A 13,761-nucleotide genomic window follows, 5' to 3' on the forward strand; every position below is an offset into this window, starting at 1 on the left:
AAACTGTTAAGCAGGTAATGGGATGATGTTAAGTACAACGCAACCAAAAAATGCCGATTAATCATTTATTATCTATGTATGCTATGAGATATAATAGCTTTTGATGTATATATAAAAATAGAAGAATGATAATCATATAAAAAGAAAATAAGTATCTAGTGTTTGTTCTCGTTCATCAAACTTTCTTCGCTTTTATGCCCTGACTACCTTACGTTAATATGTAAATAGAAAGTGTTATTTACTCAAAGACAATCGTAAATTATTTTCTTGTGATAGTTTCAACGACATTGGATTACTGCAAAAACTCGTCCTTTCGCCTCAATTTGTTTACATCTGTTTGAGTAATATTTGCTTATAAAAAAGGAAGTGATAGTTATAAATGCTGTTGACCAGATAGGTCAAATTCAAAAGCAGGTAAGTATATATTATTATAAAGAGTAGGAAATAAAAATACGACGGAAGGGCTGAGACATAGTTTAAATGAGAAAATAATAACTTACTTACTTACTTAATTGGCGCTTAACCGTCTAAACGGTTATGGCCGTCCAACAAGGCGCGCCAGTCGCTCCTTCGCTCCGCCAACCGGCGCCAATTGGTCACACCAAGGGAGTTTAAATCGTTTTCCACCTGGTCCTTCCAACGGAGTGGGGGCCGCCCTCTACCTCTGCTTCCATAGGCGGGTTCCGATAGAAACACTTTCTTGGCCGGAGCATCATCTTTCATTCGCATAACATGGCCTAGCCAGCGCAGCCGCTGCGTTTTAATTCGCTGGACTATGTTGATGTCTGCGTATAGCTCGTACAGCTCATCATTAAATCTTCTTCGGTACTCGCCATCGCCAACGCGTAGAGGTCCATAAATCTTTCGAAGAACTTTTCTCTCGAACACTCCCAAAGCCGCTTCATCTGCTGTTGTCATGGTCCATGCTTCTGCCCCATATAGCAGGACGGGTACGATAAGTGACTTGTAGAGTATGATTTTCGTTCGCCGAGAGAGGACTTTACTTTTCAATTGCCTACCTAGTCCAAAGTAGCATTTATTGGCAAGATTGATTCTTCGCTGGATTTCAGTGCTGATGTTGTTGCTAATGTTGATGCTGGTTCCCAAATAAACGAAGTCTTTTACTATTTCGAAATTATGGCTGCCAACAGTAGCGTGGTTGCCAAGGCGCATATGCGCTGACTCTTTGCTCGATGACAGCAGGTACTTCGTTTTGTCCTCATTCACCATCAAACCCATCTTTACCGCTTCTTTTTCCAGCTTGGAGTAAGCAGAACTAACAGCGCGGGTGTTTAGGCCGATGATATCAATGTCATCAGCATATGCCAGTAATTGCACGCTTTTATAGTATATTGTTCCAGTGCGGTTAAGTTCTGCAGCTAGTATAATTTTCTCCAGCATCAAATTAAAGAAATCGCACGATAGGGGGTCACCCTGTCTGAAACCTCGTTTAGTTTCGAACGGCTCGGAGAGGTCCTTCCCAATTCTGACTGAACTGATGGTGTTGCTCAACGTCATTTTGCACAGCCGTATAAGTTTTGCGGGGAAACCAAATTCAGACATAGCGGCATATAGGCAGCTCCTTTTCGTGCTGTCGAAGGCGGCTTTAAAGTCGACGAAGAGGTGGTGTGTGTCGATTCTCTTTTCACGGGTTTTTTCCAAGATTTGGCGCATTGTGAAAATCTGGTCGATGGTAGATTTACCAGGTCTGAAGCCGCACTGATAAGGTCCAATCAGCCGGTTCACGGTGGGCTTCAATCTTTCGCACAATACACTTGAAAGGACCTTATATGCGATATTAAGAAGGCTGATTCCACGATAGTTGGTGCATTTTGCAGTATCCCCCTTCTTGTGGACTGGGCAAAGAACACTTAGATTCCAACCGTCGGGCATGCTTTCGTCCGCCCATATTTTGCTAAGAAGCTGCTGCATGCGCCTTACCAACTCCTCGCCGCCGAACTTGAATAGCTCCGCAGGAAATCCATCAGCGCCCACGGCCTTGTTGTTTTTCAATCTGGTTATTGCTATTCTAACTTCGTCATAATCGGGCGGGGGGACATATATTCCATCATCATCGATTGCGGGATCGGGTTCTTCATCTCTGCGCGGTGAATTGCTGCCTCCATTTAGGAGAGCAGAGAAGTGTTCCCTCCATAATCTAAGCACTCTCTGGACATCAGTTACAAGGTCGCCGTTTTCATTCCTACAGGAGTTTGCCCCGGTCTTAAAACCTTCCGTCTGTCGCCGTATTTTTTGGTAGAATTTTCGGGCGTTATTCCTGGTGGCTAGCAGCTCAAGCTCCTCGCACTCACGCCTTTCTGCTTCTGCTTTTTTCTTCCTGAAAAGGCGTCTCGCTTCCCTTTTCAACTCACGATAGCGTTCACACACTCCTCTTGTCGCGCTCGCTTTTAACGTAGCCCTGTAGGCAGCGTCCTTTCTTTCGGTTGCAACGCGGCATTCTTCATCATACCAGTTGTTTTTTCGTGGCCGCCGGTAACCAATTTTTTCCTCGGCGGCAGTATGAAGTGCTTTGGAGATACGCTCCCACTGCTCCTGTATTCCTTCAGGATGAGTTGTGCCCTCAGAGAGCAGGTGTGAGAGTCGAGTTGCGAAATCATTGGCAGTCTGTTGTGATTGAAGCTTTTCGACGTCTAGCTTTCCTTGTGTTTTTTGTTCCTTGTTTTTAGCCGCGTTGAGGCGGGTGCGTATTTTGGCTGCAACGAGATAATGGTCCGAATCGATGTTAGGTCCTCGGATCGTTCGCACATCTAAAACACTGGAGGCATGCCGTCCGTCTATCACAACGTGATCGATCTGATTGCGAGTATTTCGATCAGGAGACAGCCATGTAGCTTGATGTATCTTTTTATGCATGAACCTCGTGCTTGATATGACCATGTTTCGAGCACCGGCAAAGTCAATCAGCCTCAGTCCGTTAGGAGAAGTTTCATTGTGTAGGCTGAACTTTCCGACTGTAGGGCCAAAAACACCTTCTTTGCCCACCCTGGCGTTAAAGTCGCCAAGCACGACTTTTATATCATGACGGGGGCAGCGCTCGTATGTGCGTTCTAATTGTTCATAAAAAGTGTCTTTCACCTCATCGTCTTTCTCCTCTGTCGGCGCATGGGCGCAGATGAATGATATATTAAAAAATTTTGCTTTTATTCGAATAGCGGCGAGACGCTCGTCCACAGGCGTGAACGCCAGCACTTGGCGACAAAGTCTCTCTCCCACCACGAATCCGACGCCGAAACTGCGCTTATTCGCATGGCCACTCCAATATATGTCACAATTTTTGATCTTCTTTCTTCCTTGCTTCGTCCAACGCATTTCTTGGATGGCGGTGATGTCAGATTTTGCTTTGACGAGGACATCAACCAGCCGGGCATCTGCACCAATCCCATTCAGGGAGCGGACGTTCCAGGTGCATGCCCTCAATTCATTGTCCTTCAAACGTTTGCCATGGTCGTCATCAATAGAGAGTGTATTTATCCGAGGCTTGTTGTTATATTTCATTGGAGTATGGTTTTAGGTGGCGGGTCCCAAGCCCAGCGCACAACCCGCTCAGCGGGGGTGAAAATATTACTTGGCACGTTTATATAGCGAGCCGCTTGCTCCAAGACAGACGCCCGCTTGCAGCCGCACCTAGAGGTGTACAGACGCTGCCGATGAAATCTCCCCCGGCTAGCCCTTAAACCGATTATGTCAGAGTGGCCTAGCCAGGTTGTCGCCTTCTCACATTAGCTCACCGCTAAACGGGTGTTTAGCGGCTACCCAGAGGATACTTGGCCGCAAGCGACCGGCAGTAGTGAGCTGCTTGAACCGCATGCAAAAGAATCGCACTGGCCATTCCCAGGTGAATGGCGGTCAGAAGCTTTCCCCACTTTCGTGGACTTCTACACACGGCCCCACCCTCCATAAAATAATAAGGGTATGTGAATTTAGAGTAAAAAAGTAATTACATTTAAAATATTCTTATTATTTTGCACTAACCGAAGAGGAACCAATCTAAGGCAAGTGGGTAAATCTCCTTTTAATCGGTGGCTTTTGATAAAAACCTTCCGATTTGTAGCATTCTTATTCATAAGTATCTCCTTATAAAATTAGCGCTTATATCTACTTACCGTCAGCACCATATAAAATTATCTTAATTTGAAAGAGGATTTTGCTCTCATCCGACATAAGCGTGGAAGAGACACCAAATCCAGACTTAACGGCATGCGGACAACTCCAACTCATGCTGACATGTCGGTAAAGATATGACGAATTTCGAGATCTGATTGATACTATTTTCACCTGAAGCGGCTCTAATAGACATGTTGACGGTAAACTTCAATATTTCGTGCAGTACGCCTCGCCTGCTACTACATATATTCAACGGGTATTAGTTTTACCATCACCTCCTCTATTCCCCCCTCTTCGTTAACTGTACTAGTTCAGAACGTGCTGAACGTTGGTTACCTGATCGCGGGTCTTACTTCGGCAGGGGCATTTCTTGAACTTGAAACCCTCTCTTATCCTCAGAATTTGCTGGCAAAAATTTTAGGATTATTCTTATCGGCCATCTTCTCAAGTTCCATTCATTCATACCTTTCAGTCTTTTAATACTTTTCCTCACTTCCAACGTTCATTGTGATCGAATAAAATGTTGTTCTGTAGGCAGCGTCCTTTTCCGCAAGCCATAAAATCCGAAAACTTAGATTTCGGTGATCTGCCGTACTATGTATATTGCAGAACGAAAAAATTTTAACTGAATGAAACACCCGAAACTAAATCATACACTCAAGATAGGCGCATAATTGCAGCGATTAATATTTTTTAAACTACGACACGATACGATTACCAATGTCGCTGTACTCCGCATAAAAGAACGCTGCATGTAGGGCTCTTTGAGAGGGCTTCTGGCGAATTCTGTGAAAAGGCGATCGTAAATCGAAGAAATAAGACATAAAAAAAAAAAAATAAAGTTATTTTATACTTTGTGAATCCGAGGTGCTTTGGACGTTGGGAAATCGTCCTCGAAAAAATTCACTTGATTGTTTATCGATGTACAAATCGTACTTGAGCTATGAAGGGAGCACTTCTTCTCATCGTTTCAATAACTAAACAATAGATAATGAGGCTCGTACTGCAATCACAAACGATAAAATCTACATCTGACTAAGCCGAAGTATGAATAGTAATTTCATGGTTGCTTTACACGAGAAAATATCATGGTTCCTGTTTCTGACTGAACATTTATTTCCAATGTAAAGTCATTTTTTGGGTCGCTTGCAAACTATTAACCGGTTTTACAACAACAATTACACTTAGCTCTTGTTGTTAGCAGCAACAGTGAAATTTTATGCAAAGAATTGTATCTGTCAGCTTACTCTCGTCTGTCTTTGGTAGTCGTCACATCAGCAGTTGCTTTCATTTAAGTGTTTGCATATTCCATTTTCATTATACGGTAGTAATTTTTTGGTTAGCAACGCAAACCCTGGTCAATACCCCCAACAAGGTAGCCCAATCATAGAAAAAGAAACCGTCATTATATACCACAATAATTGTTTGTTTGTTTGTCAACATTTCCGCCATCTTCAATGTACATACAAAAAAAACGGCTATTAAACGGATGACAAACATCACAGCATATCCTGTGATACAATGGAGTTTTCCTTGTTTACACATGCACATATGCTACACAAATACCAGCAAAAACTAAATGCTATAAATCAGAGCCGGCCACACAAATACTAAAACAATTGCATAAGTGTGTGTAAAAATTGAGTGACAACTCCCCACAGTGTGCTAAAAGAAAATGTGAGCAGTGAAGTTTGAAATTAAAAAGGACTTTGGTTATTTGATTTCAAGCTAATCCTGACTATATTTACTTATATTCGTATAACTAAGAACGCGGAGGTCGAGCTAGTTAGATACAACTTTTTTATAAAAGAAGGTATGGTGTTTATTCAATGCAAAATTTACTTTAAAAAATTCATTTTTTCATTAAGAAAAAACTATAAAACAAAGTAAATGTAAAGATAGAAATATATAAGTATTTTCAAAACATAAAGTTATTCAAAAAAAAAATGTATGAAAATTAATAAAACTAAGTAGAACGTATAAAAATATATTTATATTAAATTGTGAATATTTATTAATAATTAATTAATTAATTATTATTAATTATTAATAATTAATATTTAAATTGTCAATATTAATATGTATGTTCAAAGGAACTTAAACGTATTAAAAGTCACTTTAACATCGCAGCATATTTTTTTTATTATGTGCCCAAAAAGTAGCATGGCCTTTTCCTTTTGCATTCACTGTTGATTTTAGTGAGTGACAAGCGAAAGCAAACGCTCGTGATCACACATCGTTAGTGTCGGTGTGAAAATACGAACTCAAATTGCACAATGTGCAACTTTTGGCCGGCTTTGCTATAAATAAAGAAAAGAAAATATTGCGTATACGCTATGGTGTACTGTTAATGTGAATGTAGATTAGGAGGATAGCTCAGTGCACGGACTTTACCACTTTATTGGTAGATCTACCAACTTTTTAGCCCATTTTCATTTTCTACCACTTCTACCACCAAATCCCCAAAAAACTACCAATATTTGCCTTTGTAAGGAAATTAAGAAACGATTCAATTTCGAAGACGAAAAATTACACCTTTTGGAATATTTTGATGCAAAAAATATTCAATCTAGTCAAATGACAACGAGTGTTCCCTTACTTAAAGCTTTTCCATTTCACAAGACTTCCATGGAAATTCTTAACAACGAATGGCGATCAGTAATGTTATATAATAAGAAAAAAAATAGAAAACACATTTTCCGACGATATTCTTAAAGAATGGATAATCTTGGGAACTGAAAAGAGTCTTCTAGAAGAAAATTTGTTTCAAAATTTGAATGAAAAAATGTGCTCTTTAGCAATATTACCTCACAGTAGTGCAGCCGCAGAAAGGTCGTTCTCTATAATGAACGACATAAAAACCACCAAGCGTAATGGATTAAAAATTTCAAGCATTTCCAATCAAATATTAATAAAAGGGTATTGTATCGGATGGACTTTATTTCAGCTTCCAATTGAATTAATAAGATTTTATAAAAAAATTTAATTTGTAGAAGGTGATTTTCTTCTTTGTATTTAATAACACCCACATGGCACTAGATTTTTCTTTTGTTTTTTTCTGAAAATTTTTTTTTTGTTGAAAATTTGGTTTTTATTTTGAAAATTTGTTCACAAATTCAATACAGGAAATAAATTTGTTTATGAAAGAAATGTAGCAGTTATCTACTTGCAAATATTTTTCTGCGCTATTTTCATCAGTTTTTCATGAATAATTTTGAACGAAAATAAAAAAGTTTTAAGTACACGATAACATGCCAGTGTGGCAGAAAAATACTGGTACATAGGAAAATTGTTTTTGTAATTAGACATATCGGTAAAGTTTCCTCAGTATTTCAAGCTCAAAATACAGGAAAAAAGCAAGTATCATATAGGCACAAGTTATGTACATATGTATATACAGATTTACATGAATTTTTTTGTTTTCTTTTCATGTTTTCTTTAAATGTTATTTCCGTGAAATGTGCTTTATTTTTTTTTACAATAAAATATGAATTGTTTTGTACAAATATAAAGTGTAGCTACAAAAAAATTTAATTGGTTTTTAACGGAACCATCGCATATTTCAAAAAAATTTTAATTGGTTTTTAACGGAATATAGGCGATGGATATTTCAAAAAAAATTTTCAATTTTATAGGGTACTTGCAGACTGTTTATCTAGTTCACTCAGTCTTATATGATGATATTTTGTTGAAAAATGAATGTATTGAAGAAATTCTACCTGGAGGAAGAGAAATCTTTAAATGGAAGATTTGTGAGATGATGATGGAAAATTGAAAATATGAGAATTTGTAAGATGAATCATACATTTTTTTTTTAAATTAGAAATTTGAAAATAAGAAAAATTTGAAGAAAATGTAAGTTGGTAAAAATGAGATAAATTTGGAGGCAAAATAAAAATTGCAGACTTGAAAATGTTGATACTTTTAAAATGGTTTGAAAATTTTAAAACTTGTTGAAAACTGCAGAATTATTAGTGGTTAAGTTTAGAATTTAGACGCACGCACCGTTTTGTTAAAAAAAATCCAGGTGTTTTATTAACAGACGCACCGTTGTAATCAAAATCCAAAATATATTATGCGAACGCACCGCATTTAATAAAGATTGCAATATTTCGTACACATACATATGTGTTTAATAAAAAGACGTAGGTAAAAAAATGTATTGCATACATACATATTATATACATATTTTCTGTTGCTGGTCTTTGCTGGTTCCTACTGGTGCTTGTACCTTGAAAATATGCCACTTACTGTGTTGTAGTCGTATGGACTAAAATCGGCATCCCAAAAATGTTTGGTAGAATGAATGTAGCATGAATTTGAGTTAAAGTTTGTGAAATGGTGATATTCAGAATTTGATGATATTGTGAAATTGTGAAGAAAATCAGGTGTAATGCCACCATTTTGTATTTCGCGTGGCGTGGTTTCGATGTCACGGTCGCCATGTGGCCTCTACTTACGATTTGTAAAAATGCTGTAAGGCGGATCTTGGAGGGCTTCCAATAAGCGCATCCAAATATGAAGCAAATAAATAAAATTTATGTCCAACAATTTAACTTTTTAGTTTTTTATAACTTTAATTGTCGAAACGTTGCACAAATACATTTTTTGTAAGTTCAACTTACAGATTTCGCTGCCAAATTATAATGGCCGAGCCACTCACGCGCCGGGTTGCATTCGCCCGTGCGAGCGTGTTCGGTCAACTAGTGCATACATCAGCTGATGTATGGTTGATGTGGTGAGTTGCTCTTAGGGTGTCGTTACAGTTTTCTTGGAAAAAAATCTACCAACTTCTACCACTATTTTCATTTTTCGTCTACCAACATTCTCTTTTTAAAAGTCCGTGCACTGGGATAGTGTAAAATAACAGAGAGAGAGCATCACGCTCTCATAATGTTTATTAACATCTACCGACATAAGAGACTTCTATATTGACAGAATGAGTGGGGCGGAAAGTTATAGCGGATTTTATTGGCCTCTCTACATTTTGTTATTGTTTGAAACACGTACAAGCTTAAGGCATGTTTGCGCGCAGCTGAATCTATTCATTTCACTTCATGTGCCGATGGTTTTTATCCCGAGAATAAAAGAGTTTAAGCAGCTGCTAAATGAAGGTTTGAGTAAAATGTGTTGACATAGGTTAGGAGTTTGAGGTATTTACTGCTGAAATGGAGGATGCCTCTGCTACAGTGTCTACTATAGTAGCTGATGCTAATGTTAAAGTCTAGCAGAGGTTTTGATATAAATAGCATTGAAGTTTGGGCGGAACGTATATTAACATGTGAAGACTGCAACGTACTAGATAAAATGTGTAAATATTTAGAATGATATTAAAATACTTATTATGAAGTATACTTTTATAAAATAAATAAAACCGATAAATAAGAGTGACTGAAATTCTATAAAGAATAGAGAAGCTTTAGATGAAATAGTATTGCAAAGTGCTAATTAAAAGTGTTTGTCAAATAATTCTTTTATCTGATGACTTTAACATTTAGAAAACATAGAAATATGTATGTAATTGAGAAATATAAAAATAAAGTTGAGCAGACGTAAAAGTCAAGGCAAATAATACAGAGGAGCCTTTACACGCCGCCATTTAAATATACACTTTAAAACGCATTAAAATGGAACCCTATCAGGATATGAGCGAATTGGAAAAGTCGGTAAATATACTTTATATATAATTAGGTTGCGTATTAAAGTATAAATAGTACTGCGGCTTATTCAAAATGTATGTGCGTTGACCTATTTTATCAGCTTTGTATTCATTACTTTCCCTCATTACTTTCCTATAACCAATATTTCCTCAATTCGTGTGTTTTAAGTATTTATAGTGAACATTGTTGTTGCACCAAATGCATTGCACATACCTACACTTTAGAAGGGCTGCTACTCAGGTTTACAAATATTTCTTTTGGTGGCTACTAGAAATGTTATGTCAGTGTAGATTTACTGTAACATGAAGAAGTCAAAGCTTCTTTCCTCAGGAAGGTTCTAACGAAGATACACAGCAATCGAATGCAGATAGCAGGTATGTGTGTTCCAGGTTACGGCGCAATACCTCTGAATTGAGGTACGAATGATCTCATGGCTCTGTATTTTCGCACCGGATCTAAGAAATGGACAAGTTCAAGCCCACAAACCTTGTTGGGAAATGTTTAAGAATAACAACATAAGTACTCGGTTAGCCTCTGGTCCCGGTTATATTCAAGGCTTACTAAGCCATCAGCATTTGCTATAACGAGGTATCAAAATCATTAATTGGCACTGACGTCACCAGTTAAGTTATTTTGGACGCTTCGTAACAAGTCACGCAAGCATAGCATGACGTTGCCAGAGAAGCCCTTGTTCTTCTATTCTTTGTATTTTCGTCATATCTGCGTACAGCTCTTACGGCTCATCATTATACATGTTTCGATCAACTAAATCCATTAAAGTACCGAACAACTCAAGCGCATAACCTCAAATTGTAGTTATGGAAATGTTAAATTACTCATAAAAACTTGCCAATCATCGCAGACAAACAAAAGACCCGGAAATATTTATTATTTCTACCTAGAAAAATGCTCCAATAATCCCATCTATTACGCAGCAACCCTCGTAGCTTAATACATTTCCCCTTATATGCATTCATTTTATCTCGAATTTACTTCCTTTTCTCTTTCTGCTCCTCAATGACGTAAAAAACAGGTCGTTCATGCTGGTACCCAACTGTATACGGTCGCTAACAAACTGCATGAAGTCGAAACGACATTGAACCATACAAGCAGCTTAGATGATATTGATGGAGTTTGTGTTATGGAACTGCTTGAGTCCATGGAGGAGGTCAAGGCGGAATATCATCATTTAGTACAGAATTTACGAGAAGTACATCAGCTGCAACGTGACGTCACTACATCTATACGCTTTCAAATGCGCAGCATGCAACAAACATTTGAGTCGCTGAAAAAACGAATTGAGCTACGTGTTACGCAAAATTGAAAGACTTGGTTATGCTGTTAAGATATGCCAAATATTTATTAGGAAGTGGAGATTGTTTTATTATAAAACTTGTATATGATTTTTTTCATACAACATTTTTATGTATTGAAGATTTCTTGTGGTGATTTCGTTTCAACAAAATAGGCGCATTTTTATTACCTTCCCATTTTTTCGTGTTCGATAGCAATTAAAGGATAAACGTCAAACAAAACTTGTGTTCTTTCAAAAATGGAAAGAAGATAAATTTTCTGCCCGTTAAGCTTTGTCAGGGTGGATGATTGCCTTGCAAATCAGTTGCGGCTATTTTTATTCGATGTATTATTTTGGCAAAATTAATTTGTTTTTTTTTTTTTTCATGCAGATTTGATTGTTCCAGAAGAGAGACGCTTTATTGGTTTGTGTTTGTTTCAAAGAAAAAGGGCAGACACACCTTTAAAGGATTGAGTGCAATAGTGCAAGAATATACACCGGCGCATTTTTTTGTTGAAACGAAATCACCTTTAGCCATATAAAAATCGTTTTATTGAAACTTATTGAAAATATTTAATTGATAAGTAGTAATTTAAGTATTTAATTATAAAATTAGCGGTAATATATTATTACGATTATTTAATTAAATATTTAATCATTCAATAAAGTACTTATTTTTAAACTAGCACCCTTAAATATACTTTTACAGAGTTAAGACAACTTAAGGGACTTAAGAAACGCAGAAATTTTATGGACTTAATCATAAAATAACTCAACTGCATTTAAAAAGAAATCACAATATCATTTATAAGAAAATTTTAATTATGAACTTTAAGCATAGTCGCAAATTTTTTATATATTACATATTTCTTAGCCGTAAAACAGTAGTTTTCTTGAACATTAAATAAAATATTTAATAGAGAAGAACTTAACATTCTAGTTTTCATGAAAATTTAGTTTTGCAACATAACACCATCATCCATGACATATATGAAGAATATTTTAAAAGTTTTGCTTATTAATATTTAGGTTTAAGATTTAGGCAAGTTTCGCGACAAGTCAAAGAAACAGAAAAAATAATTTTTATCTAAACATTATTTAACTTTAATAGCTGAAATGTGCTGTATAAATGTAATTTAGCTTTACTCATAAATTTTTTCATAATTACCGATTATCGAAGAAGAGTTTTTTATGCGGGTCAAACTATCGATTATTCATTGAAGTACTTACTTATTCGTAAATGATGCATTAACTTGGTAAATATTTTTATTTAGGTATATTATAATAAAACTTGCCATAAAATATTATTGCTATTATTTAGCTAAATATATATACACATTCGATCATTCATTAAAGCACTTATTCTTAAACTAGCGCACTTAAATATACGTTTAGATAATCAAGATCTTTTAGGGAACTTGAGAAACCAAGTACTTTTATGGACCTAGTCATTAAATAACTCAACTGCATTTAAAGAGAAATCACAATATCTTTTATAATAAAATCTTTATTGAGGACTTTAAGCATATACGGAAAGTTTTTATGTATTATAGACTCCTTAGCCGTAAAAAAGTAGTTTTCTTGAAATTTTTCGAAAATATTTAATTGATAAGAACTCTACTGAAAACTTCAAACTTTGAAATTAGATTTTCTTGAAATTTAAATTTTGCAACATAACACCATCATCCATGACATATATGACGAATATTTTGTAAGCTGATCAATATTTAGGTTTAAGAATTAGGTAAGTTTCGAAACTAATCAAAAACAAAAGAATTATAACATTTATCTATGCATTAACTTTAAAAATAGCTCAAATATGCTGAATAAATTTATTTCAACCTTATTCATACATTTTTCCATAATTACTTATTATTGAAGGCAAATTTTGTATGGGGATTAAACTATCGATTATCCATTGAAGTACGTATTCGTAAAAGACGCATTAACTGCTATACAATGAAATGTCTACTATACATATTAGATTATTTAAGTATATTATTATAAAATTAGCCATAATATATTATTTGCTTTTACGAGTATTTAGCTACATCTACATACACATTTGAATCATTCATCAACATACTTATTCTTAAACTAGCACAATTAATTACATATACCTACGTTTAGAGAGTTAAGACACTTTAAAGCACATACGAGACAGCGCAATTTTATGAACTAGTCCTTAAATAACTTAACTGTATTTAAGGGGAGACCACAATTTGTGTTATAATATATAGAAATACATATTAGATTATCGATAAAGCATAAATTATAAATACTTTTGCACCATTCCGTTCATTTTTTTAAATCTACTGCGAAAATTACTTGACTAACTGAAAAACGATCTCATATAATGGCTTCCCCATTGAGAATATTTGAGCAAATTATTATGATAGAATTTAATTTAAAGAAAATAACGACTATTCCAAACAATCAGCATCTCCATAAGATCATGCACACATCCATAACAATAAAACACTTAATAAAAGTTAAATAAAACCAAATATGATTTCATTGTTTATTTTATATTTTTGACAATGCCAGTCAAATAAAGTGCCAATTAGTATTAATAGGATATGGGTAATGACTGGAATCCACAGGAATCACAATAACAAAATTACCAAGTAGGTGTTACAAATCTCAATGATCTGATTTCAAATGAAATATACATTTTCTACG

General features: G+C 35.8%; 1 protein-coding gene across 1 annotated transcript; it reads left to right on the plus strand.

Moving 5' to 3' along the window:
* Window positions 1-9,089: 9,089 nt before the first annotated feature.
* Window positions 9,090-13,536, plus strand: LOC137249641 (uncharacterized). Its single transcript, XM_067781341.1, has 2 exons — window positions 9,090-9,791; window positions 10,819-13,536. Exons 1-2 carry the CDS (start codon window positions 9,753-9,755, stop codon window positions 11,107-11,109), a joined length of 330 nt encoding a protein of 109 aa, XP_067637442.1. The 5' UTR covers window positions 9,090-9,752; the 3' UTR covers window positions 11,110-13,536.
* Window positions 13,537-13,761: the final 225 nt, after the last annotated feature.

This window comes from Eurosta solidaginis, chromosome 4 (assembly GCF_040869045.1).
Source record: "Eurosta solidaginis isolate ZX-2024a chromosome 4, ASM4086904v1, whole genome shotgun sequence".
Taxonomy (NCBI): domain Eukaryota; kingdom Metazoa; phylum Arthropoda; class Insecta; order Diptera; family Tephritidae; genus Eurosta; species Eurosta solidaginis.